General features: G+C 55.8%; 1 protein-coding gene across 1 annotated transcript in view; it reads left to right on the forward strand.

Moving 5' to 3' along the window:
- MYO9B (myosin IXB) overlaps nucleotides 1-25,410 on the forward strand; it is a 98,273-nt gene that overhangs the window by 61,520 nt on the left and 11,343 nt on the right. The window contains exons 9-25 of the mRNA XM_069476050.1: nucleotides 295-411; nucleotides 1,269-1,403; nucleotides 4,951-5,072; nucleotides 7,091-7,232; nucleotides 7,537-7,741; nucleotides 8,760-8,841; nucleotides 10,020-10,109; nucleotides 12,096-12,209; nucleotides 13,920-13,959; nucleotides 14,977-15,099; nucleotides 16,348-16,428; nucleotides 17,854-17,964; nucleotides 19,339-19,461; nucleotides 21,254-21,570; nucleotides 22,482-23,369; nucleotides 24,244-24,310; nucleotides 24,499-24,623. Of these exons, the coding sequence (XP_069332151.1) occupies nucleotides 295-411; nucleotides 1,269-1,403; nucleotides 4,951-5,072; nucleotides 7,091-7,232; nucleotides 7,537-7,741; nucleotides 8,760-8,841; nucleotides 10,020-10,109; nucleotides 12,096-12,209; nucleotides 13,920-13,959; nucleotides 14,977-15,099; nucleotides 16,348-16,428; nucleotides 17,854-17,964; nucleotides 19,339-19,461; nucleotides 21,254-21,570; nucleotides 22,482-23,369; nucleotides 24,244-24,310; nucleotides 24,499-24,623 (2,882 nt within the window). The remainder of the gene's footprint in view (nucleotides 1-294; nucleotides 412-1,268; nucleotides 1,404-4,950; nucleotides 5,073-7,090; nucleotides 7,233-7,536; nucleotides 7,742-8,759; nucleotides 8,842-10,019; nucleotides 10,110-12,095; nucleotides 12,210-13,919; nucleotides 13,960-14,976; nucleotides 15,100-16,347; nucleotides 16,429-17,853; nucleotides 17,965-19,338; nucleotides 19,462-21,253; nucleotides 21,571-22,481; nucleotides 23,370-24,243; nucleotides 24,311-24,498; nucleotides 24,624-25,410) is intronic.

The following is a 25,410-nucleotide window of genomic DNA, read 5'->3' on the forward strand; positions in this document are numbered from 1 at the left end:
TTAGCCAGGCATGACAGCGCACACCTGTAGTTCCAGCTACTGGGTAGCCTGAGGCAGGAGAATCTTTGAGCCCAGGAGCGTAAGGCTGCTGTGAGCTGTGATGACACCACTGCACTCTAGCTGGGGCAACAGTGTGAGACCCTGTCTGAAAAAAAAAGAGAGAAAAGAAAAGGGATGTGTTGGATGACTCGGGTGTTGAAAGTGGCAGCCTTGACTTACCCTTTGCGCAAACCAAGGAGTGGCCCAGCACAGGGGCTACCCCGCCCGAGGTGAGCCGCCCCGTTGTGTCCACAGGCCATAACCGCCCGAGACTCCATGGCCAAGTCGCTGTACAGCGCCCTGTTCGACTGGATCGTGCTGCGGATCAACCACGCCCTCCTCAACAAGAAGGACATGGAAGAGGCAGTCTCAGTGAGTGCCCCTGTCCACTCCACCAAGCTGGGCCAGGGGAGGCCACGTCTTTAGCACCAGACGTCCTCGGTGGCCAACCTTTGACATTTGGGGCTGAAGGGTCTACAGTTGAGAGGCTGGGTCCTCCCATGGGCAGGCCCAGGGAACAGGATAGGCTACGAAATTCAAGGGGCTCAGTGCACAATGAAAACATAGGATCCTTTATTCAAAAAGTATGGATGCCAGCCCGGTGCAGTGGCTCCCACCTGTAGTCCCAGCTACTTGGGAGGCTGAGACAGCAGAATCTCTTGAGCCCAGGAGTTCAAGACCAGGCTGGGCAATATAGTGAGACCCCCATCTCTAAAAAATTTAAAATTAAAAAACAATTACAAGCCAGGAGTGGTGGCTTGCGTCTGTAATCCTACCACTCTGGGAGGCCGAGGCAGGAGGATCGCTCGAGGTCAGGAGTTCGAGACCAACCTGAACAAGAGCGAGACCCCCGTCTCTACTAAAAATAGAAAGAAATTTTCTGGACAACTAAAAATATATAGGAAAAATTAGCCGGGCATGGTGGCGCATGCCTGTAGTCCCAGCTACTTGGGAGGCTGAGGCAGAAGGATTGCTTGAGCCCAGGAGTTTGAGGTTGCTGTGAGCTAGGCTGACGCCATGGCACTCTAGCCCGGGCAACAGAGTGAGACACTGTCTCCAAAAAAAAACAAAAAAATTACAGATTCCAAGCTGGAGACAGCAAAGCTATTCAGCCAAGCACAGGGCCCTCAGGACCTAACAGTTCGCTGCCCAGGAAGCCGGCACCTCTCACCAAGGTCAGCTCCCTGGGGGGACGCACTGGTAGTGACCATGTTCTCTGTCTCCTCTAGTGCCTGTCCATCGGGGTCCTTGACATCTTTGGGTTTGAAGACTTCGAGAGGAACAGTTTTGAGCAGTTCTGCATCAACTATGCCAATGAGCAGCTACAGTATTACTTCAATCAGCACATCTTCAAACTGGAGCAGGTTAGGAAGTGCCTTTTTTACAATTTTTTTATTTGGTAAAATACACATCACATAAAATTTACCTTCTTGCCAAGCACAGTGCCTCACACCTGTAATCCTAACACTTTGGGAGGCCAAGGCGAAACCCCTGAGCCCAGGAGTTTGAGACCAGCCTGGGCAACATAGTGAGACCCCATTTCTACAAAAAAATAGAAGAATTAGCCGGGCATGGTGGTGCGTGCTTGCTGTCCCAGCTATTCAGGAGGCTGAGGCAGGAGGGTGGCTGGAGCCCAGGAGTGTGAGGCTGCAGTGAACCGTGATGATGCCACTGCACTCCAGCCTGGGCAAGTGCACTGGCATCATCTGGCGACTCTGTCCTCCAAAAACAATAAATTTATCTTCTTAACCATTTGCAATTGTGCAGTTCAGCAGTATTAGGTACATTCATGCTTTGCAGTCATCACCACCGTCCACGTCCAGAACTCTTCTCATCTCCCTAAACTGAAACTCTGTCCCCATGAAACACCAACTCCCCATCCTCCCTACCCCAGCCCCTGGCACCCACCATTCTACTTCCTGTCTCTATGAATATGAGGACTCGGGGACCTCGTGTAAGTGGGGTCACACAGCATTGGTCTTTTTGTGTCTGGCATATTTCACTGAGCAGAATGTCTTTACCGTTCATTCAGGTTGTAGCTTGTATCAGAATTCCCTTCCCGGCCAGACGCGGTGGCTCACGCCTATAATCCTAGCACTCTGGGAGGCCGAGGCGGGAGGATCGCTCGAGGTCAGGAGTTCAAGACCAGCCTGAGCAAGAGTGAGACCCCGTCTCTACTAAAAATAGAAAGAAATTAGCTGGACAACTAAAAATACATAGAAAAAATTAGCCGGGCATGGTGGTGCATGCCTGTAGTCCCAGGTACCCGGGAGACTGAGGCAGGAGGATTGCTTGAGCCCAGGAGTTTGAGGTTGCTGTGAGCTAGGCTGACGCCACGGCACTCTAGCCCAGGCAACAAAGTGAGACTCTGTCTCAAAAAAAAAAAAAAAAAGAATTCCCTTCCTTTTTAAGACTGAATAATATTCCATTGTACAGGGATACCACACTTTGTTTATTCATCTGTTGATAGACGCTTGGGTTGCTTCTGCCCTTTGGCTGTTGTGAATGATGCTGTGAACATGAGTGTACAAATATCTCTTTGAGACTCTGTTTTCAATTCTTTGGGTACATACCCAGAAGTGGACTTGCTGGATTATATAGTGATCACACATTTTTTTTTTTTTTTTTTTTTTTTTTTTGAGGAATCACCATACTGGTTTCCAACAGCAGCTGCCCCATTTTACAAGGAAATATCATTTTGTTGCCCACCCAGCCCCAGGGGCAATGGAATGAGCTAGAACCGGAATCTCCCTTGAGGCCCAGATCCTTGGCAAACTTGCCCCAGAATTTTTGTCTGTCAAAGAGAAAGTCCAAGAAAATCCCACCCAACACAGGTTGAGGCAAATATTGGGGACGTTTTGAGCCACAGGTCATTTTTCAATCTTTCTCACCCACATGTGAAAAGTTCTTTTGATGGGAGAGAAACAGAGTTGCCTTTTAAGGGTTAGCTCTGGTCAGTGGTATTGATCATCTACTTTACATGTTTCTTTGCTGCTAAATAGTCATCTTTACTCATGTATTATCCTTCACACTGATGATTCTGATGGGGAAAGAGAAACGGGTGGGCTGATGCAGAGGTTTAGCTGATTTTCCCGTCAAGCCCCCTGGCTGCGGGGCACTTGTAGGGACATAAACAATGTAAAATGTCTCAAATCCTCTTTTTTTTTTTTTTTTTTTTTTTTGAGACAGGGTCTCTTTCTGTCGCCCCAGCTAAAGTGCAGTGGCATCATCATAGCTCACTGCAGCCTCAAACTTGTGGGCTCAAGCCATCCTCCTGCCTCAGCCTCCTGAGTAGCTGGGACTACAGGCATGTGCCACCATGCCTGGCTAATTTTTTTTAGTTTTTGTAGAGATGGGGTCTCACTCTTGCTCAGGCTGGTCTCGAACTCTTGGCCTCAAGTGATCCTCCCACCTCATCCTCCCAAAGTGCTGGAATTACAGGCGTGAGCCACTGTGCCCGGCCTCAGTATTTTTTTATATTGATTACATGTTGACATGATCATATTTAGGATATGTGAGGTTAAGTGTACTGTTATGAAAATTAATTTTGCCTGTTTTTACATTTTATTTTCTTCTTTTTCTTTTTTATTTATTTTAGAGACAGAGTCTCACTATGCCGCCCAGGCTGAACTCAGCCTCGCAAGTTGCTGGGATTATGGTGCGTGTAGCACCGTGCCCAGCTTTTCTTTTTAAATGTGACTATTAGACATTTTGAAGTTGTACAGGTCACTAGCATTATATCCATTAATTACATTATAGTTGACAGCACAGCTCTAAAGCAAGGGCCAGCAAACAACAGCCAGTGGGTCAAACAAATCTGGCCCCACCACCATTTTTATAAATAAAGCTTTATTGGCACAAAACCATTTGTTTACATATTGTCTGTGGCTGCTTTCACACAAGCAGTAGTCCCAACAGATACTGTTTTCTAGCTTGTAAAGTGCTGTCTGACCCTTTACAGAGAAAGTCTTTAAACCCCTGGGTGACTTTAAGTGTGATTTTAAGCACTGTGCTGTGATCCACATTTAAGAACTTGCATTCTTGTTTCCTGTTGGTGATAATTAATTTATCTAATAACTTTATATAGTTATTAATGTATTCCTATTTATTAATATTCATTTTGTTATTGATACGTTTATACATAAACGTGTCTGTACATAAATTTGCTTGTGCAGCCTGGGTACTCCTCATCTGAAATGCTCAGGACCAGAAGTGTCTCAGATTTCAGGTTTTCTTCAGATTTTGGAATATTTGCATTATGCTTACCAATTGACCATACCTAATCCAAAATCCAAAATGCTCCAGTGAGCATTGCCTTCAAATGAGGCACCGTAGGCACTCAAATTTGGGATTTTTTTCTTTTATTGGAGATGGGGGTCTTGCTAAGTTGCCCAGGCTGACTTCAAGCTCCTAGACTCAAGCAATCTTCCCACCTCAGCCTCCTGGGAGGGACTGGGATCACTGGGACCACAGATGCATGCCACCAACACCCACCTTAAAAAGTTTCAGATTTTGAGTCCAGGCTCACACCTGTAATCCTAGCACTTTGGGAGGACAAGGTGGGCAGATCACTTGAGGTCAGGAGTTCAAGACGAGCCTTAGCAAGAGGGAGACCCATCTCTACTAAAATTAGAAAAAAATTAGCTGGACGGTGGCACAGGCCTGTCATCCCAGCTACTCGGGAGGCTGAGGCAGGAGGATGGCTTGAGCCCAGGAGTTTGAGATTGCTGTGAGCTGTGATAATGCCACTGCTCTCTAGCCCAGGTGACAGAGTGAGACCCTGTCTCAAAAACAAAAAAAGTTTCAGATTTTGGATTTTCAAGGTTAGGGATGCCCGGCCTATATGCAGTTATATTATATAAATATCGCCATATCTGGGAAATGCTGAACTTCCACTCTGCCACCCTGCAGGAGGAGTACCAGGATGAGGGGATCACGTGGCTCAACATCGACTATGCAGACAACGTGGGCTGCATCCGTCTCATCAGCAGGAAGCCCACGGGCCTCTTCTACCTGCTGGACGAGGAGAGCAAGTGAGTGTCACCGGCCCGGCAGGCCCACAAACGTGGGATCTGGGTCAGGTTCCCCAGTCCCCCAGGGCCTTACCCCAAATCCGTGCCATCCTGAGAACTTCTCAGTCTCTGCGGGTCGTCTGGCCACGACAGCTGCAGAACGCACATACAGCTCACCACAGAAATGCTAACACACATGGTTAATCCATGCACCCTGAAAACACACCCGCCCTAGGAGTTGCCAGCAAGAGACTTGCAGCCCCGGGTCTAGAAACTAGGGATTGGCACATTCTTGCAGAGGTCAGCACAGCATGTGGATCTGGGTCCCAGATGCCGCCAGGCTCTGGAGTCACCACTGGACCTTGCACGTCTCAGCCCCTTGGCCCCAGAGAACAGAGAAGGCTGATAGGAGGATCCCTAAGGGGACGACAATCAGATGCCACTTGCAGAATCAGTCTCCTGGGGCTGCCGTACTGGATCACCACAGACCAGGGAGCCGAAGCAGCAGGAATTGAGTCTCTTACAGTTCTGGCTCCCTGGGGTCCAAAGTGACGGTGTCAGCAGGCCGCTGTCTCTCCAGACCTCGTAGAAGATGGTCCTTCCTGGCCTCTTCCAGCTTCTGGGGGCTCGTCTGCATGTGGCCATCTTCCCTCGCTGTGCCTCTGTCTCTCAGTCCTGTCTCCTCTTCTTGGAAAGACACCAGCCACATTGGATTAGGACCCACTCTAATGACCTCATCTGAACTAATTACGTCCGCAAGGACCCTGTTTCCAAATAAGGTCACATTCACTTGTGCTGGGGAGAGGGGCTAAGATACAGACATACCTTTTTATGAGCAGCCTCTTGGGCCCATCTTTTGCCAGTGACATCCCCGAAAAGCTGGCCAGAGTCTCGAGTGAATCAGGCACACCTCGTGTCTCAAATCAAGTCCCTGTCCAGGACAGGGTGACAGACACATCCCCGTGAGGCCAGGATTCAGGTGGAGAATGTTCCGATGAGAGAAGGGGCAGGGCGCGAGGAGGAGAGCTACGTCACCCCCACCGGGAAACTCCTGGGGCCACTCGGGAGGCCTGTGAGGCCGGGTCCAGCAGGCTCAGGTCTGTCTGTATTTAAAAATCTTGCTATTTTTCGTCACCATGGAATTTTTTTTCTTTTTGCACATTGATTTGTATTTTCTAAAATAGTATGCTAAAATGTTACTTATCTCAACAACTGGCCTTTGTTGGCCCCCGAGGCACGTGCCTCACTCCATAGCTATAACTCCTCCCTGCTGCCAAGCCGTGGAGCCCGTGGCGGGATTCGAGCCCTCGTTCCACTGCCTGTGTTTGCAGTGAGGCCGGGCGTAGGCGGTGTGTGCCAAAGCCACGGGTGGCGTTTCCCTCCCGGGAGGCAGAAATAGCCAGGTACAAGGGGCCCCTTATTCTGCCCCGGCACCCGCTTCCTCCCCAGGGCACAACAGAGGCCTGGTTCATCCCTGTCTCCCGGCCTCTCCTTCACCGAGGGCGCAGAGACAGGACCCCTCTCCAGGGCACAGCATTGAGGTGCAGATGGCCAACACCAGCAGTCACCGCAGCCCGGGATTATTCTCCGGAGCCGCCCATGGTGGGCCCAGATCCAGGCCTCCCCAGAAACAAATGTTTGCAGGTGCCACCAAGCCCAGTCAGTGGCTTCTGTAGCCCCCCAGAAAACAGCAGTGTGCGGGGGAAGAGAGTTGGGCTGCTCTGAATCGATTCCGCAGCCCCAAGAGCATCACTTCCCCCTCAGCCTGCTCAGCCCAGGCCGCACATGCGGCTGCTGGGGCAGGTTCCTGGCCCTGAGGTGGCGTGTGCGGCACTCTGCGTGAGGCGGGCTCGCTCCTTCCTCTCCTTCCTTTCCTTCCTTTCCTCCCTTTCCTCTTTTGCTCAGCCATCCCTCCGCCCACGGAGCCCTGTGCACCTGCCTGCCTCGCACGAACGTACATCGAGGGTCTGTGGTGCGAAGCGCGCAGCCTGTGAATCAGCCGCTGTTCCTGCCACCGAAGGTGTCTATTCTCTTCCCAGCTTCCCCCACGCCACGAGCCAGACCCTGCTGGCCAAGTTCAAGCAGCAACACGAGGACAACAAGTACTTCCTCGGCACCCCAGTCATGGAGCCAGCCTTCATCATCCAGCACTTTGCGGGGAAAGTGAAATACCAGATCAAAGTAGGTGTCTCCCCTGGCGCCATCCGCAGACGCGTGAGCAAAGCCACCATCGGCCCAGAAGCCAGGGAAGGGACCAGTGGGCGGTTCCTCGCCGCTTTCATGCCCGGCACTGGATGAGGTTCCAGGGCATTCAGACCCGACCCTGAATCCCCGTCTCTAATGCCCAAGGCCCCTCAGGCCTGGAGCTTGTTGTTGGGGTGGCCCCTGTCCCGCCACCAGCCCTTCCCGCACTGGCTCCCGGGTCTCCAGTGGGCACTGGCAAGCGGCCACCCTCAAGTGACCTCCTGCATCCATCCCCCTCCAGGACTTCCGGGAGAAGAACATGGACTACATGCGGCCCGACATCGTGGCCCTGCTGCGGGGCAGCGACAGCTCGTACGTGCGCGAGCTCATCGGCATGGATCCGGTGGCGGTGTTCCGCTGGGCCGTGCTCCGGGCCGCCATCCGGGCCATGGCTGTGCTCCGGGAGGCTGGACGCCTGCGGGCCGAGAGGGCCGAGAAGGCCACAGGTAGGAGCCGGGGCCTGAACCCACACAAGTGTCACCGTCAAGGGGGGGACATCCAGCGTCTGTCTTAGCATGAACAGTTCAGCATTTAGCACATTTGTTACGTTGTGCAACCACCACCTCTGTCTAGCTCCGTGGCTCTCTCATCGCCCCAAACAGAGACCGCGGAGTGTGTCATGTAATCTCACGCCACCCCACCAGCGACGCCGTCGGTCCCCTCCTTTGCTAGTGATGTGCCCTGACCCGGCCCGGGAGTGTCCTGGTTGTGGCGACGTAGCTTCTCCCGGTGCTCTGCCCCTTCTCTCATCTGAACTTCTCTACCTGGGTCCCAGCCTTGAGGGGACATGTCTGTCCCGTGCCCTGGGTGGGGACTTGGTTTGAGCCAGGGAAGTGTGCCTGGTTCCCTCAGGACTCTGGCCAGCCCTTCGGCAATGTCACCAGCAAAGGAGGGGCCTGAGAGTTGCTGCCATGTGATGGCAGAAGGCCACGTCCCCGTTTTTCCCATAAAGAACTTGAGGCCCGCACGATCAGGTGGCTCCCCGGGGTCTCAGGGTTCCACCTTCCGTCCTCAGCTTTGATTTCAGTTATCAGCCGGGGCGTTGACTCCGTCTCCTGCAGGACGTTGGTGGAAAGGAGGAAGGAGAAGCCTTTGTGAGAAGCAGGAAGTGAATGGCACTTCACAGTTCTGGGGATCAGGCACTTCACCGTTCCCCTGCTCTGCCCACATTGGAGTAACAAACTTTTTTTTGAGATGGGTCCAAGTTAGCCAGGTGTTGCGGCATGTGCCCGCGGTCCCAGCTACTCAGGAGGCTGAGGCGGGAGGATCGCCTGAGCCCAGGAGTTGGAGTCTGCAGTGAGCTGTGATCATGCCACTGTCCTCCAGCCTGGGGAACATAGCAAGACCCTATATCTAAGCAAAATGTTTAAAAGTTAAAAAGTTGCATCAAAATAAAGGCCTCAGCCTCCAAGGAAAGGAAGAGGGCTGTCAGGTGTCCCGCCACTGTCCACTCTGTGCATCCAGCAGGTATGGGCAGTCCTAGCGCCCGAGGTCACCCAGGAGAGCTGCCAAGAGGAGCCAACACCCCTTCGGAAAAACTTTACCGGTGAGCGAGACCTTGATTTGTCTAAACCGAGGCTGTTGAACAACTTGGGAAACTGTACACCCTACACCCAGGTCAAGTTGCTCTAAATACGTCACCAAGTGGCCATTTGAACCAAAGAGACCCAGCCCCGAGCGGCATTTGCTTCTGCTTTTCTGCACACTGAATGGCAGGCCTCGGGGTGTCGTCTGCTCAGGGAGGTGCCAGCAGCTCAGTTTACAAAGGACCCTTTTCATGGCTCATGGTGGGCGTTGGCGGGCGGAGCCCAGGGACACCGGTCCGTGCAGTGACAGGCGTGACTGCAGAGTACTTGTTCCTTTAGCCTGGCCGGGGGGCCCTGAAAGAGTCCTGCTGACTGACTTCCTTCACACCCAGAAATGCACACACCTCCTTGTCACACACAAGATGGCACGGGATACTTTGTGATCCCCTTGCAAGGACCCTCCACATGCCCCAGCATGTGCGGGCACCAGGGTATAAAAGTGAGTAGGTGCACCTTTTGCCAGGCAGGTGGGCTGAGAAAGGCCGCACTGGACAGATGTCCGAGGCAATGACAAAGCCAGAGGTGGGACGTTTCTGGCAGCCTGAGAGAGCCAGGCAGGCCTCATTGAGATGGGACCCATTGAGCCAGACAAGGAAAGCGGGCAGGATGTGTAGCAGCGCCCAGGAAGGCAGCACGTGCAAAGGCCCTGGGGCAGCCCAGGCCCTGCCTCCTTTCTCAAGACTCACAAATTCCCAGGAGCGAGTCACTCGATTTTTGGCTATGAAAAGGTCATTTTATGTTTGAGCCCTTTGTAACGAAAACTTCTTCAGGAGATCCAAGAGTGTATCAGTGGAGGTAGAGCTATAGCACCAAGGTAAGTGCCTATTGGTGGTTTGTCTGGAAGCACAGTGTATCATTTTTCCTGCTTTTAAAAAAGTACATTTTTAAATTGATTTTTTTCACCCAAACGGGGGCAAAAGAAAGGAGAACACATCTCTCTCTTTGCTTGTGTGGGTTTTTGTGGTGGTGGTGGTGGTGGTGGTGGTGTTGTTTGGTCCCCTTTCCTGCAAAGGCAAAGTGCCTCTGACCACTCACAGTCACTGAAGCAACATCCGTCTCCCCCAGTCCCCAGGCCTGGCCCCGGGCTGCGGGTCCCACCCCGGGGGCGGGTTAAGTTTATACAGCTTCTCCCTTACAGTTGCTCAATGCTAGATTTCTCATTTGACGGCTCTGAGGAGTTCGATATTAACGCTTTTGAGGACATCATTGCTTTCTATGAAAGCAAGAAGTAAGTAGTAGCGAGGGCCTTGGGTCCCGACACCAGGGAGGCACACGGAGAGGAAGAAAGCACCTTCCCAAGGTGCTCAGCGCAGCGTCCAGGGCAAGGAGAGAGGGGGTCAGCCATCCTGGCAATGCCAGGGCCCGCGGAGGACACTCCTGCCAGATTTGGCTGGGGCCGAGGGGCAGGGGGTGGGGGCGCCAAAGCCATCAGCCTCGTTCCGAGCTGTGGCCGCTGCACTGACCACTCTGAGCATAGAGATGACATGTGTCCCCTCTGTTGTCTTTTGCTCTGTGCCTTCCTGGAGGGGGTAGGGAGCACAGGTAAGTGCGGGCACTCAGCATGCCGCATGGCACAAGGGGCTGTGTGCAGACTGGGGTCCTTCCAGGCCAACTGCCTGGAGCTCAAACATGTATTTTAAATGCCTGGGATGAGGAATTTCAAAATCAAACAAATAAAACTCAGGACCTCATCTCCAGAAGTTCTCTGAAAGACATTCGTCCTTTAGACATTGCTCACTAATACTCATGTTGAAAGCATCTGATTTGGTTCTCTGAAGCATTCTCATTCCCACACGTTAGGGCCAAAGTTTGGGCCTACCATGTACGCTCAAGCCTGAACCCACAGTGATCGAACAAAATGAAGCCGATAAGGCTGCGTGCTGTGGGGTGACTATCCCCTTAGGGTCACTAGGCTGGATCACTCTCTGGGGTGGGGCCCACCCTCTGCATTGTAGAGTGTGGAGCAGCGTCCCTGGGCTCCACTCGCCAAATGCCAGGATCACGCGCCCCAGTGGTGAAAACCACAGATATTCCCAGACATTGCCTAATGTCTGGGGAGGGCGGGCAGCCCCCTCCCCCCAGTGGAGAACGTGAGAACCACTGTATTAAACTCATGTCTCATATATTCAAATTCATTCCTGTCTGGGCACGGTGGCTCGCACCTATAATCCTAGCACTTTAGGAGGCCAAGGCAGGAGGATCACTAGGGCCCAGGAGTTCGAGACCAGCCTGGACAACATAGCCAGACCCTGCCTCTACAGCAAATTTTAAAAATTAGCCAATGTGGTGGGCACGTACCTGTAGGTCCCAGCTACTACAGAGGCTGAGGTGGGAAGATCACTTGAGCCCAGGAATTTGAGGTCGCAGTGAGCAATGATCACGGCGCTGCACTCTAGCCTCAGAGACAGAGCAAGATCCTGTCTCAAAAAAAAAAAAAAATTCTCCCAGAGGCCTTTGTGAAGCCAACGAAGAGGTTGACATCTAGCCACAGAATCATGGACAAGAGATTAATTTGCTCCTCCCACAGAGACCCTAGAGTCTTTGTTCCTGAGTAGCCCCTGGCTGCTCTTTAAGGATCTCAAAAGGCTGGCCTTTTGATACGCCTATAATCCCAGCACTCTGGGAGGCTGAGGTAGGAGGATTGCTTTAAGGTCAGGAGTTCTGAGGCTGGCCTGAGCAAGAGTGAGATCCCGTCTCTACTAAAAATAGAAAAATTAGCCGGGCATGGTGGCTCACACCTGTAGTCCCAGCTACTCAGGAGGCTGAGGCAGGAGGATCGCTTGAGCCCAGGAGTTTGAGGTTGCTGTGAGCTAGGCTGACACCACAGCACTCGAGCCCAGGCAACAGAGTGAGACTCTGTCTCAAAAAAAAAAAAAAAAAAAAGTCTCAAAAGGTTCTTAAATAGGAGACTTTTTTCAATGATCCAGTTAAAAAGGATCAATTGAAATTAAACAATTCAGTGGAGATGATTGATTGAAAAGAATCCAGTGATCCATGTTGCCAAGTCCATGGGCACCCCCAGCTTGGGAAGGCCGGCCCGGCAGTCCCCGTTGTGGGCAAAGGAAGGAGAGGCAGCCCTGATCACGAGCTATGTGTGTTTCAGCTCCATTGGCCTAGGGACGGCCCCAGTGGCACTGGGGACCCCAAGGTGGTGGGCCTGCGACTCTAACTCTGTCTTCTCTCTGTCACTGCACCAACCCCACCCTTCCCTCAGTGATTTGCATAACCAAATCATCAAGAGCATCAAAGGACTGCCCTGGCAGGGCGAGGACCCCCGTAGGCTCCTGCAGTCCCTCAGTCGGCTCCAGAAACCCCGCGCCTTCATCCTGTGAGTCCCCCCGAGAGCCCCCAACAAGTGCAACGGCCGCCTCCCCACTGCTCCCAGGGACCCGGCAGGGCCTGTGGGCTTCCTAAATTGGATGGGCCATTAAAAGCGCAGTGCTGTCTCTTGGCCCCGGCCTCACCCGCAGCCCTCGCTAAATGGCCATCATTAATACCCCTGCCTGGCGTCTGTGCTGTGGCCCAGGCCTCCCCCCCCCCCCCCCCCCCCCCCGCCCCGCCAGCTTCCTGGTGCACAGCGCAGCTTTGCAGGAGTGCTCCTTCTCTCTTAAAGGCATCTAATTTTCTGCCCCCAAACGTGCTCCCCACAACCCATTCCCCACCCTTGTCTGGCTTGCAGAGCAAAGCTTGCTCCCTGCTTTGCACGGTGAGCTTACAGAGCAGCATCTGAAGCAGAGTGTGCAAGTCCTTATGAGTCGTGGCCTGCCCTGTGCACCGGGCCCCGCGAGCTGGTTGACAGGGCCCAGAAGGCACACAAACCAGGTTGGGAGGCTGGGCGCGGTGGCTCACACCTGAAATCCCAGCACTCTGGGAGGCCAAGGCGGGCAGCGCAGATCACTTGAGGTCAGGATTTCAAGACCAGCCTGAGCAAGAGTGAGACCCCGTCTCTACTAAAAATTGAGAAAATTAGCCCAGTGTCGTGGCATGCTCCTGTTAGCACAGCTACTCGGGAGGCTGAGGCCGGAGGATCGCTTGAGCCCAGGAGTTTCAGGTTGCAGTGAGCTATGATGACGCCACTGCACTCCAGTTTGGGTGACAGAGCAAGACTCTGCCTCTGAAGAAAAAAAAAACCTGGGTTGGGATCCCAACTCCCAGAGCCGGGTGGCTGACGGCATCTGCGGTCACCACATCCGACCTCTTAGCAGCCACTCGGGGTGCAGGTCGGCTGAGAGTGAAGCTTGCCGCCTGCAAGGGAGCCAGTTTCCAACTTCATTCTTGTCGGGCGTGAGTTCCCCACAGGGACCCACCTTACAGCTCGCAGGCCTAGCATCTCGGGGCTCTGCGGGACGCCGTTTCCTTAGCCGGTCCTCAGAAGGCACCAGGCTCCTGTTGTCATTTATTTACTTATCTTCCCTTTGGCCTGCAAGATTCCACGAAGTGTCTGAGAACACAGGAGCCGTGCCCTCCCTTTCCTCAGCCAAAAGATCGGCCGTGGTTTCTTTCCTTTCTGCCGGTGTGGTCCGAAAGGCGCTCCCCGCTCAGGCAGGACTCATTCCAGTTCTCTGCAGCACAAGTTCTGGAATGAACAGAACGTGTTCCAGAAGGGGGGTTCGTGGGCCCGTTCATCATCAGAACTGCTCAGGGTCCCACAATTCCCCATTCAGGGCATCGGGCCATGATTGTTGGGGATATGTCAGTTCCTCCATGGCGTCTTCCACCCTGTAGGTTACTAGGCAACCGCTCCTCCTCCTCAGACATCCGAATGGCTCCCAGACCAAAAGCCCTTGTCAGCTTCGGAGCGGCCACCAGCAAAGTGCAGCCGCCGCTGGCCCGGGGAGGCCGGTGGGGTGCACGGCTGCCGAAGCTGCCTGGGTCTTCGGAGACGCAGTGGCGGCAGCCTTGTTGCACTTGTTCCTGTCCCCTCACTCTTCCTCTTCCTCTTCCTCAGTCTAACCCACAAGGCGTGGCTTGCTGAACTAACCCCGATCCAGACACCGTGTTCCTTTTGTTCACCAAACCATTTTTAATATTTTGACAGGAAAAGTAAAGGTATCAAACAAAAGCAGATCATTCCAAAGGTAAAAAGAAACAAACCCCCGCGCGACACTTTCAAAGATGTCTTGCTTCTGTGCCCATCTTGAGAGCACCTGGCAGCTTGAGGTGTTGCTCAGAAAGGGGGGGTGGGGGGGTGGGCTTGGAGGGGGCCGAGCTTTTGACACCTGCGGCTGCTGCTTATTGCTCTTCCCACGGTCTCCTCCTCCCTCCAGAGAGAAAAATGTAATGTGTTGAAATGATTTGGAGCTGTCTCTGTTTGGGTGTCCCAGAAGCAGGGCCTGAGATGGGGACGTTTGCACAAAAGGCAGCGCATTGAGGGGGCTCTCGAGAAAGCTGAGAGGGGGTGGCAGCCGAAGCCAGGCAAGGATGCGGGCTGAGCCCGGCCTCGGCCTGATCCCGCGGGGAGCTCTGGAGGGTTAATGGCACCGCAGAGCTTGTCCCGCCCATTGTGTTTATCCCTACACGGGTCAGTCCCTGGCTAGGAGCCACCTCCAGAGGGTGGGACAGGACAGATTTCCATGTGTGGTGTGCTGACGGCTTAGGAAGTTTCCGAAAGAGTGAGGACAACCTCTCAGTCTAGTCAGCAGATGGGACAAGGCTAGTTCCTCTTGTCAGCTGATAGAACTGGTTGGCATGTGGGGGCGGACCCGCCCGATGAGCTCACATGGAAGACACAGACAGGGCTTGACAGTCCTTGGCTCGAGTAACGTAAACTGTGGCGAGCCGTGCAGAGGGACAGCCAGGCTTTGGTGAACTGGCTTCTTCCCTTCACCCAAAGGAGGAGGAAACGGGGCCGGCACTCAGGCCGTGAGAGGCTGTCGCCAGTCCTCCTGGAGCCAGTGTCTTGTGCAGTGTGCAAGCCAGGCTCGGGCCCCCAGGCCTACCAGCAGCACGGTCCTCAGACTCTTACCTGAGAGCTGCCACCCTGGCACTCGCCAAGGGGCCACCGCCCCACCTGGCTCCGGGGATGTCTGCAGTGCCTCCAGGTGCCCGATTGTGGGCAGCGGGAGGGCAGGCCGGACCCCATGTGTCTGTCCTAGAACCTGCTGGACTCCAAGTCCCTGAAACTGATCATCAGCATGACCCTGCACGACCGTACCACCAAGTCCCTGCTGCACCTGCACAAGAAGAAGAAGCCGCCGAGCATCAGCGCCCAGTTCCAGGTAGGCAGGCCAGGGCAGGCGCACGGTGCAGGGCTCAGCCTGGTGCTGTGTCACTTGGCTAAAACCCAACGCTGGCAACTCGCCAGTTACCACCAGGATTCTCCACTTTGACACGATAGGCATCTGGGGATCCGATCACTCTCGTGATGGGGACTGTCCTGTGCACTATAGGCTATTTAGCACAATAGGCTATTTAACACAGTCTCTGCCCTGGCCCACTGAATGCTGGTAGTACCATACCACCTCTGCCACCACCAGCCCCTGTGCCCCCAGTTGCAACAACCAACTTGGCTACTGTTGCCAGATGCCCCCTGGGGAGTAAAATCACCCCTGGTTGAGAAGCACTGAGTTAAAAGAATCATGTGTTAGCATGTTAGTTAGCATGACCACTGAGCTATGTCCTTAGGTCATGTTTGCCTTTTTCCCCGGGCTGCCAGGAAGCTCGGGGACACATTTTGTTTATTTTTATTTAGGGGGTCCACCAGCTGCCAGCCCTCCCAGTTAGCATTTTTGTTCTTTCCCTCTTTCCTCAATCTGAATCTTCTGTTCCCACCTCGGGGTTTTTTTGGTCATTACCTTATGGGGTGCTTCAACAAATCATTTCTGGAAAAAGCAGGCCAGAGGCCAGGCGCGGTGGCTCACATCTGTCATCCTAGCACTCTGGGAGGCCGAGGCAGAAGGATCGCTTGAGGCCAGGAGTTCGAGACCAGCCTGAGCAAGAGCGAGACCCTGTCTCTGCAAAAAATAGGAAAATTAGCCAGATGTGGTGGTACACCTGTAGTCCCAGCTACTCGGGAGGCTGAGGCAGGAGGATCCCTTGAGCCCAGGAGTTTAAGGCTGCTGTGAGCTGTGATGATGCCACTGCACTCCAGCCCAAGCAACAGAGCAAGACCCTATCTCAAAAAAAAAAAGAAAAAGCAGGCCAGAGACCAAAGCCACTGCATCACAGCCCTATCTCAGTCTGACTCATGTTTTAATCTCCAGAAGGTGTTTATCTGGTCCTCCCCCCTCCCCCGCCACCTTCCACCTGAGGCAAAAATGAGAGCACTGGAGCTATGGGGACCCCATAACTCCCTTAAGGGCTTCCAGGGGTCGTGTAGCCAGCAGTCAGAACATCCAGCTGCCACCTCCCAAGTCCCACCGCCTGGGACCCCACCCACTCCCCCTCTGCCCCCCGGTGCTGGTGGGTGACCCAGGTCCTCTCCTGCTGAGCGGCATGCTCAGCACGAACGTTCTTTCTTCTCCCAGACATCTCTTAACAAGCTCTTGGAGGCACTGGGGAAGGCGGAGCCCTTCTTCATCCGCTGCATCCGCTCAAACGCCGAGAAGGTGAGTGGCTCTCTCACGTCACGGAGGCACAACCCACGCCAGCCCTCCAGGGTGTTCCTGCACCCAGCAGGCTCCACAGAGGATGGGCCCACAGCCAACTCAGGGGTCCAGGAAAGGCTTCAAGGATCCAAGCGTCACAGTGGGGAGGCCATCGAGGGTGGGGTTCAGCAGGAGGAGGTGAGGGTGGCTCAGGTGGCCAGCCAAGAGCAGGGACGTTGCCTGGACCGTAGCGGGGCCCCAGAGAAGGTTTGATCAGGAAGGGACAGGTCAAGGGTGCTCCTCAGACATACCCCGAGAGCAGCCAATGCGTAGAATGTACCAGAAGGCAAGGGCAGAGGTCCTATGGTAGGCGAATCTGAAAGGAGCACACAGCCCACTGCTTGTAGGGAAGTTTCTAGAAAGACTCTTGGAGCACCAGTGGGGGCCCCAGGCTCAGCCCTTGCTCAGCCCCGGAGGCCCACTGTGTCCCTGGGAGGGCAGCTTGAGGACTTTGCCCGGGGGCAGCCAGGGATGCGGGGCCCCTCACGGGCACGGGTGGACACAGAAGCCTCCTGGAGACCGTGTCCCGGGAAACGCTCCGTCGGCACCCATTCTGGGCTTGGGCGGCACTAGATCATTCTCTGTGCGGGGAGCCATCCTGTGCACTGTCGGGTGTCAAGCAGCGTCCGTGGCCACCTGCCCCCGAGTCATGACCACCCTCCTTGTTCTGTTCCCTCCTGTCTGCCCTTAAAGTAGCTCCTTCCGTCCTCCCTCACTCACCGCCCACCGGGGTGAATTCCAGACCCCTGGGGCTTCACCCGGCTGCCCCTGCCCGTCCCTTCCTCAGGACTTGGCCCAGCATCCCCTTTCTCCTGGGACACCTCCCACAGAGGCCCAGGCAGTGTCCACTGTGTCACACGTGTCTGGCTTCCAGCCCTAGACTGAGACCCCCGCCCCCGCCAGATTGCCCTGGCACTTACCCTGGCAACCAGCACAGAGTACAAGCCCGGCACCGGTTTGCATTTGGGTCCTTTTTATAAAAGAACTCTTTGCAGCAAACTATCCAAGTTTGGCAGCAAGAGGTAACATCCATCTCCAGAACACCAGGGAATAGAACAGGTCAGACACCCAAGTTTTGTAGAAGACTCAGACACCTTGAGCACTGCTGCTGAGTGGTCCGTCTCCTCGTTCCAAAAAAGAACATTTGGAGCAAAGACAGACCAATTCTCCAGGTGCTTCTGGCTGCCGTGCTGGGGGACGTTCCTAAGCTGGCCGGCCAGCACCTGCACATGCACCCCGACCCTGTCTGTGTCCAGAATCCCAAGCGATGGCACCTGCATGGGAACCTGCCCTCCTCACACAGTTCCCAGTCCCGAGCCGCCAACGGGCTCGGGCGTCACATCACGCCAGAGGCGCCCGCCCTGATCACTCACGTGCCCGTTTCAGAAAGAGCTGTGCTTCGATGACGAGCTGGTCCTGCAGCAGCTACGCTACACGGGCATGCTGGAAACCGTGCGCATCCGGAGGTCTGGCTACAGCGCCAAGTACACCTTCCAGGTAGGCCTCGTGCACGCACAGCCAGCCGTGATGTGGCAGAGGGCCAGCTCAGCCCCCTCCCTCTTCCAGAGAGATGGCCCCCTTGGAGCATAAATCCCCAGGTTATCTTACACCAGGGCTTCTCCCTGGCAGCACTGTTGGCATTTGGACCAGATCCTTCCCTGCCACAGGGCTCAAGTTTCCTCAGCAGAGGTGGCTGGCCCCCTGCCAAACCTGGAAAGATGCCAAGTGTCACACTGAGGCGGGAGGAGGGAGCTGCGCGAGCAGATGCTTTCAGAGCCCTTGACCAAACACCTCTGGTCGTCGCCATTTTTATACCCAACTCTCTTGCTCTCTGGCCACCGGCAAGAGCTTCTTATTCGTGCTTCCCCACCACCCCCCACGCCGAAACGGAGGCCCAGGCAGGTGATGACTTCAGAGATGGCTCCTTGGGCTTTCTAGAAACACGAGGGACCATTAGTAACCAGAACTGGCGAAGACCAAATCTCTAGGGCAAAATGTCTCAAAGGCGGCACCACTGATGTTTGGGGCGACATCATTCTTTGCCGTGGGGCCGTCTGTGCATTGTAGGATGTTGAGCAGCATCTCTGGCCTCCACCCACTAGATGCCAGGAGCCCCCAGGTCCCCCAGTTGTGAAAACCCAGCATGGCTGCCAACATCCCTGAATATCCCCAGTGGTGAGCATAGCCTGGTCGAGAACCCGCACACAAGAAGCTGGCACCTGTGTCGCCCTGAGCCCTTCCCATTCTGCTTTACCCGTGTGGCCTTGGCTATGTTGTGGCACACCTCTCTTTTCTCATCCATAGAATGGAAATAGTGGCCTTCTGTGCAGATGGGAACAGCAAAATTATTTAAAAAAAAAATGGGGAAGTGCTGGTGTGTTTTACCAATGCTTGGCCTCTAAATACTTGAAATAACTGTTTGCCTAAAAGGCATGTTCGCCCAGCTGTGCTCCCTAGCCAGCCCCAGACTGTGAGCCCCACCCTGAGGGCGGCCCCATCTCCCACCCACCCGGACTGACCTAAAGATCCGCGTCCGCCATGGTCTTTCTTAAGATTCAAGGCCGGGCACAGTGGCTCACCCTGTAATTCTAGCACTCCAGGAGGCCGAGGCGGGAGGGTCACTTGAGTTCAGGGGTTCGAGGTTGCAGTGAGCTGTGATGACGCCACGGCACTTGTCCAGGCAACAGAGTGAGACTCAGTCTCAAAAAAGAAAAGATTCAGACTATTTCTGAAAGCCCAAAATTCTAGATTCGTTAGTGCTGTTCCCATCAAACCCAATTTCAGTTTGGCCAGGAAATTGCCGGAGCCCTGTTTCCTGTCGCTGGCGGGAATACTCACCCGGCTTCTCCTTTCTCGACCACAATCCCCTAGGATTTCACGGAGCAGTTCCAGGTGCTGCTGCCCCAGAGCGCGCGGCCCTGCAGGGAGGTCATCTCCGCCTTGCTGGAGAAGATGGGTGTGGACAAGAGGAGCTACCAGATCGGGAAGACCAAGGTCAGCGCTGCCGTGCCCGGAGGGCTGCAGCCCCCGCCCGCCTCGCACCACGTGCAAGGTCCTCCCCGTCTCCAGAGGCTCCGCTCCACGCCCTGAAAAGCAAGGGGTTCCGCTGAGGAAATGCAGCTCTCAGCACCCCGCACTTGCCTTCTTTCCAGAAGGCACAGCGTGCACCTGAGGGGCGGGGGCTGCCTGGCCGAGTCCCCACTTGCCGTTAAGCAGGGCTGAGAGACCTGAACATCACCTGTCCACCTCACAGGTAGAGCAGGGACACTCGTGCTGACCTGCTTGCTCTGGCGGTGGTCGGTCACTGTGGTCACGTCTGGTCTCCTCCGCTGGGCTCCCCTTTCAGAAGTCGTCTCCAGTCTCTGGGCGGGTGTCGGTTGCCTCTTCTTGGGGCACTGCTCGGCTGCCCTTGTATATAAAACAAGTGCTGAGGTCACCTTCCCATGAAGGCCTCCTCTGATGTGAAAAATCCCTTTACAGTTGCTCAACAGGTTAATCGTGGAGTTACCACGTGACTCCGCAGCTGTGCTCCTGGGTATGTGCCCGAGAGAACTGAGGACAGGTGTTCCCGTGAACACTTGTACACCAGTGCCCACCAGTGTCAGTAGCCAAAAGGTGGAAACAGCCCAAACCCCATAAGTCAGTGACTGGATAAGCAAAAGTGCTGTGTCCGTGCAACGGGACAGTACTCAGCCATGGAAAGGCAGGAAGCTCTGACTGACACCTGCCGCCACGTGGGTGCGCCTCGGAAACAAGCATGATGCTGAGTGAGAGAAGCCGGACACCGAAGGCCACTTCTTGCACGATTCCATTGATATGAAATGTCCAGAACAGGGCCGGCCATGGTGGCTCCACCTGTGGTCCCAGCTACTCGGGAGGCTGAGGCAGGAGGATGGCTTGAGCCCAGGAGTTGGAGGCTGCAGTGAGCTGCGATGACGCCACTGCACTCTACTCAGGGTGACAGAGCGAGACTCTGTCTCAGTAACATAAAAAGCAAGGCCACTGAATACCCCTCCTCACAGCCCCTACCCCTTTAAAAAAAAAAAAAAAAACAACGAAATGTCCAGAACAGGCAAATCCATAATGACAGGAAGCAGATCAGTGGTTGCCCAGGGCCGGGGGAGGAGGATGGAGAGTGACTGCTGATGTGGACGGGGTCTCCTTTTAGGGTGATGAGAATGTTCTGGAACTAGATAGAGGAGGTGGCCACACAACACTGTGAAGGTACTAAATGCCACTGATTCTTGCACTTTAAAATGGTGAATTGGGCCGGGTGTGGTGGCTCACACCTGTAATCCTAGCACTCTGGGAGGCCGAGGCGGGAGGATCACTCAGGGTCAGGAGTTTGAGACCAGCCTGAGCAAGAGCAAAACCCCGTCTCTAATAAAAAATAGAAAGAAATTAACCGGACAACTAAAAATACATAGAAAAAATTAGCAGGGCATGGTGGCCATGCCTGTAGTCCCAGCTACTCAGGAGGCTGAGGCAGGAGGATCCCTTGAGCTCAGGAGTTTGAGGTTGCTGTGAGCTGGGCTGACGCCACGGCACTCTAGCCCGGGCAACAGAGTAAGACTCTGTCTCAAAAAAAAAAAAAGAAATGTAAAATGGTGAATTGGATGTTACGTCAATTCTACCACAGTCATGTGGGTTTTTTTTTTATACGAGTCCAGGTCAGTCAGCACACCAGCCCGGGTTTCACTCCTACGGGCGACGCTGCAGACCCCCCGAGCACGGAGGTGCTGTGGGGGGTGGCAGGGCTGACCCCGCCTGACCGTGTCCCTGCCAGGTCTTCCTGAAGGAGACGGAGCGGCAGGCCCTGCAGGAGACGCTGCACCGGGAGGTCGTGCGGAAAATCCTGCTCCTGCAGAGCTGGTTCCGGATGGCGCTGGAACGACGGCGCTTCCTGCAGCTGAAGCGAGCGGCAGTCACCATCCAGGCACACTGGCGGTCCTACCGGGTCCGGCGGACACTGGAGAGGACGCAGGCAGCCGTGTACCTCCAGGCCGTGTGGAGGGGCTACCGCCAGCGGACGGCCTACAGGCGCCAGAGACAGAGCATCATCCGCCTGCAGAGCCTCTGCCGGGGCCACCTGCAGCGCAAGAGGTGAGCAGAGCAGGGTGGCACTCCCTGGAACGTTCCAGAATCTTTAAGTTCTCTCACCAAAATGCTGCCCAAGATAACCTTCTGGCCAGTGAAACTGTGGGGATGTCATTCTGGACACAAGAAGGGCTGTCTGGGCACACACGGGCTCCGGAGAGCTGCTCTGGGTACCGGCAGGCAGCACGTAGGGACCCAGGCCTGTTACTGCTGGCCACACTCAGCATCCACCAGGGACCCCCTGCACCTGGCCACCCGAGCCAGTCAGTGGAACACCTGGATTCAGGATGGAATAAGGGGCCCCCAGACCTGCCCAAAGCAGGCTCCCCTCCCCCACACTCAGAGCTCAGGCGTCCACGGCCACAAAGGCACCAGCCACCCCACCAGGAGGACATCAGCAGCTCCTGCTGCCACACTGGCACCCACGGCTCGGAGCCAGCCCCTCCCCGGCCCGGGCACTCTATGGGCCCCTTAGCCCCGACCACCACCGCAGACCCGGCCCTCTGCCGCAAGTCGGGGTCCCAGGTCCCGGGCAGAAGTCCCTTTCCGACACTGCCACACACACAAAAGCCTTGCAAATAAGGAGCTCAAGGGGGAGCCCCGAGCAGACCCCAAAGGAATTCAGGGGCTTCTTAACAGAACCCAGCGCCACAGACCCGACAAGGGTCTTCTCATTCCAGGAGAAGCCAGGCAGACCCAGGGCAGGGGTGTCCGTGACAAGGGGGGGCACCAGCGTTCTGGTTGAGGAGGTTCCGGCTTTCCAGAAGCATCTCTAAGGGTGACTAGGCAGAGGTGGAGCCCAGCCCGAAGCCCCTGGGCAGCCCGGGTGGGGGTCCCACCAGGACCTGCTGGATCGCTTCTGCGGGTGGAGTGAACGTTTGTTTCTGAGCCGGCCCCTGTACTTTCTCCTCACACAGCTTCAGCCAGATGGTCTCGGGGAAGCAGGAGGCAGAAGAGGAGAGGGAGGCCAGGCCGGGCCAGGCCCCCGGCAGGGAGCTGGTGGCCAAGCAGGCCCCGGAGCCCTCAGAGGACAGCCGGCACCCGGGGTTGGAGTCGCGGGCGTTGGTGAGCGACGGGTCCCCAGCGGAGCAGTCCACGCCGGATAAAGAGGTCCCGAGTCTAGCGAAGGCTCCCCCGCCCCAGAAGAGCGTGACGGCCGAAAGTCACGAGAAAGTCCCCAGCAGCCGGGAGAAGCGAGAGTCACGTCGGCAAAGGGGGCTGGAGCATGTGAAGCTCCAGAACAAGCATATGCAGTCCTGTAAGGAAGACAGTGCCCTCAGAGAACCTTCTGGAAGGGCCATCGAGGAGCAAGGGGAGGGCCTCCCGGAAGACAAAAAGGAGAGCGGAGAAGATGAAAGTCCTCCAGACGCAGAGGCAGAGACTGAGGACGATTCTCGAAAGCAGCCCGTGGAGAGACCCCAGACCACACCAGTCCGCGGGGACTCACCAGAAACCGAGCAGGCACCCGAGGGTGGGGACCTGAGGCCCGGCCACATGGAACGGCCGACCAGCCTAGCCCTGGACAGTAGCGTGGGCCCACCAGCCCCCGGCAGCACCCCGGAGACCCCCAAGGACGAGAGCAAACCATGCGGCAGCCCGAGAACTCGGGACAAGCCCGAGAGCCCCGGAGGCTCCACCCAGATCCAGCGGTGCCTGGACGCCGAGCGGCTGGCGCACGCCGTAGAGCTGTGGCGCGGCAAGAAGCTGTTGGCTGCTGCCAGCACTGGTGGCGCCACCGTGCTCAGCCAGTCCCTGGACCTCAGCGAGAGGCACCGAGCCGTGGGGACCACACTCACACCCACAGAGTAAGCATTGCACCCTCTGAGCGCGGCCTAGGGGAGGCGGGCAGGGGCAGCGCGACACAGCCCCGAAACACGTGAGCAGCCCCAAGGAGGACCAAGAGAACAGGCAAAGGGCTCAGTGAAAACGAGGCACCTGCCCGGGGCTGCCCAGCTGGGGCCCTGAGCTGTGCTCACCAGAAAGCCCTGGCCTTGCGGGAGGCAGCCCCTCAGGCCAGGTCCCGCTCGCCAGCCCACCCGGGCCTCTGTTTCCTCATCACACTCCCCCGGCGTGAGAGGGGCAGGGCTCGGTCTGCCCTGTCCTTGGTAAGCCAAGCATCAGGACCGTGTGTCTGCAGCCCCTGTTCCAGAGCGCCTGTGGCCAGACAAAAGCAGCGCTGGGGAAGACACAGGCCTGGCACCGCTGACACTGGGCCAGGTTGTTCCCTGGGCTGGGGGCTGTCCTGCGTGCCGTAGGATGCGCAACCGCGTCCTTGGCCTCCGCCCACCAGATGCCAGACAGACAGTGGATGGATGGACGGAAGGAAGATAGAGAGGGGTGGGAGGGTGGGCGGGCAGAAGATAGGGATGGATGGGTGGGTGGGTGGATAGGTAGATGGACGGGTAGATGGGCAGGGTCTCTTACCCTCTGCACTATTGACATCTGGGGCTGAGTACTCTGTGTGGCGGAGGCCATTCTGGGCACTGTATGGCGATAAGCAGTGTCCATCCCTGGCCTCCACCCCACTAGTGGTGACAACCCAAAGTGTCTCTAGACATTGCCAAGTGTCCCCTGGGGGGTAGAATCACCCAGGTGAGAACCTGAGACCCACTACGCTAAGATGAGAGAACACCGCTGACGTAGTCTGGTCGGTCAAGCCACGTTTCTGTGCTCTCACAGGGAAAGGCGCGTCTCCCTGTCCACGAGTGATGTCTCCAAGTTCCTCCCGTCCCCGGCCAAGGCTCAGGTAAAGCTACAGGTTACAGCTCTCGCTCCCCAGGGCCCAAGCTCGCTTCTGCCCCAGCCACCCCGGCTCTGCCCAAAGGGCAACTTAAGAGAGAAGTGACGTTGGTGGATGGGGTGCACAGTACTGCGGGGACCCCTCCTCTCCTTCCTGCCTTTGCTTACCCGCCCCTCCCTGCGCCATCCTCGCAGCCCGCAGCAGAAGCCACTGACAGGGAGCCCAGCTCGAAGAAGCCAGCCGTCCAGAAGAAGAAATCGGGCGAGGTGTCCTCCGGCCCAGACGCCGGGCTGTCCCCAGGCTCCCAGGTTGACTCTAAGTAAGTGTGGGAGCTAGGGGGAACTCAAGCCACCAGAGGACAACCAGTGTCCCCTGCCAAGGTGTTGCAGCAATCTGACCTCCCAAACCAATCACATTTACGAAGTATGCCCAGCTGGGTGTTTGCTCAGTAGAAATTCTGGGAGGAGAGGTCCCTTGTGCAAAGACCCTTCCGAATGTCCCCTGGTCACAGCCCATGCTTGCCCACAAAGCCCAGCCTGTGACCCTGAGGGCCAGGGTGACCACATCGGCATGAGACAATTCCCAGTGAAGCCTTTAGCCAGTCTGGGTCACGCCCTGCGGGTGACCATCCATCCATCATCTTCCATCCACCCACGGATGGACGGGTGCCATCTGGCTTTTTACTGAATCAGAACAAGCTCCTTCCTCCCATCCCGCTCCTCTGGGAGACCCCTTCCTGGGCCCTCGGGAAAAACTGGGCCAAGGCTCTGTCCCCAGAAAAGCCCTGTGAAAATGCACCAGGTGGTTCTTTCACAGAGAAGAGAGAGTGGGCCCTGGGACAGTGAGCTTTGATACAAACACAGGGCCGGGAGCTGAGGAAGTGGCGGAACGGGCTTCCCTGGGGCAGGGGGACTCCCACCATCACCAGGTACCACAGGCTGGGTGGCTTAAAATGACAAAAACAGCTGGGCACGGTGGCTCACACCTGTAATCCCAGCACTTTGGGAGGCTGAGGTCAGACAATCACTTGAGCCCAGGAGTTAGAGACCAGCCCGAGCAACATAGTGAGACTCCATCTCTACAAAAATAAAAAAATTACCAGGCGT

This window comes from Eulemur rufifrons, chromosome 2 (genome assembly GCF_041146395.1).
Source record: "Eulemur rufifrons isolate Redbay chromosome 2, OSU_ERuf_1, whole genome shotgun sequence".
NCBI classification, from domain to species: Eukaryota; Metazoa; Chordata; class Mammalia; order Primates; family Lemuridae; genus Eulemur; species Eulemur rufifrons.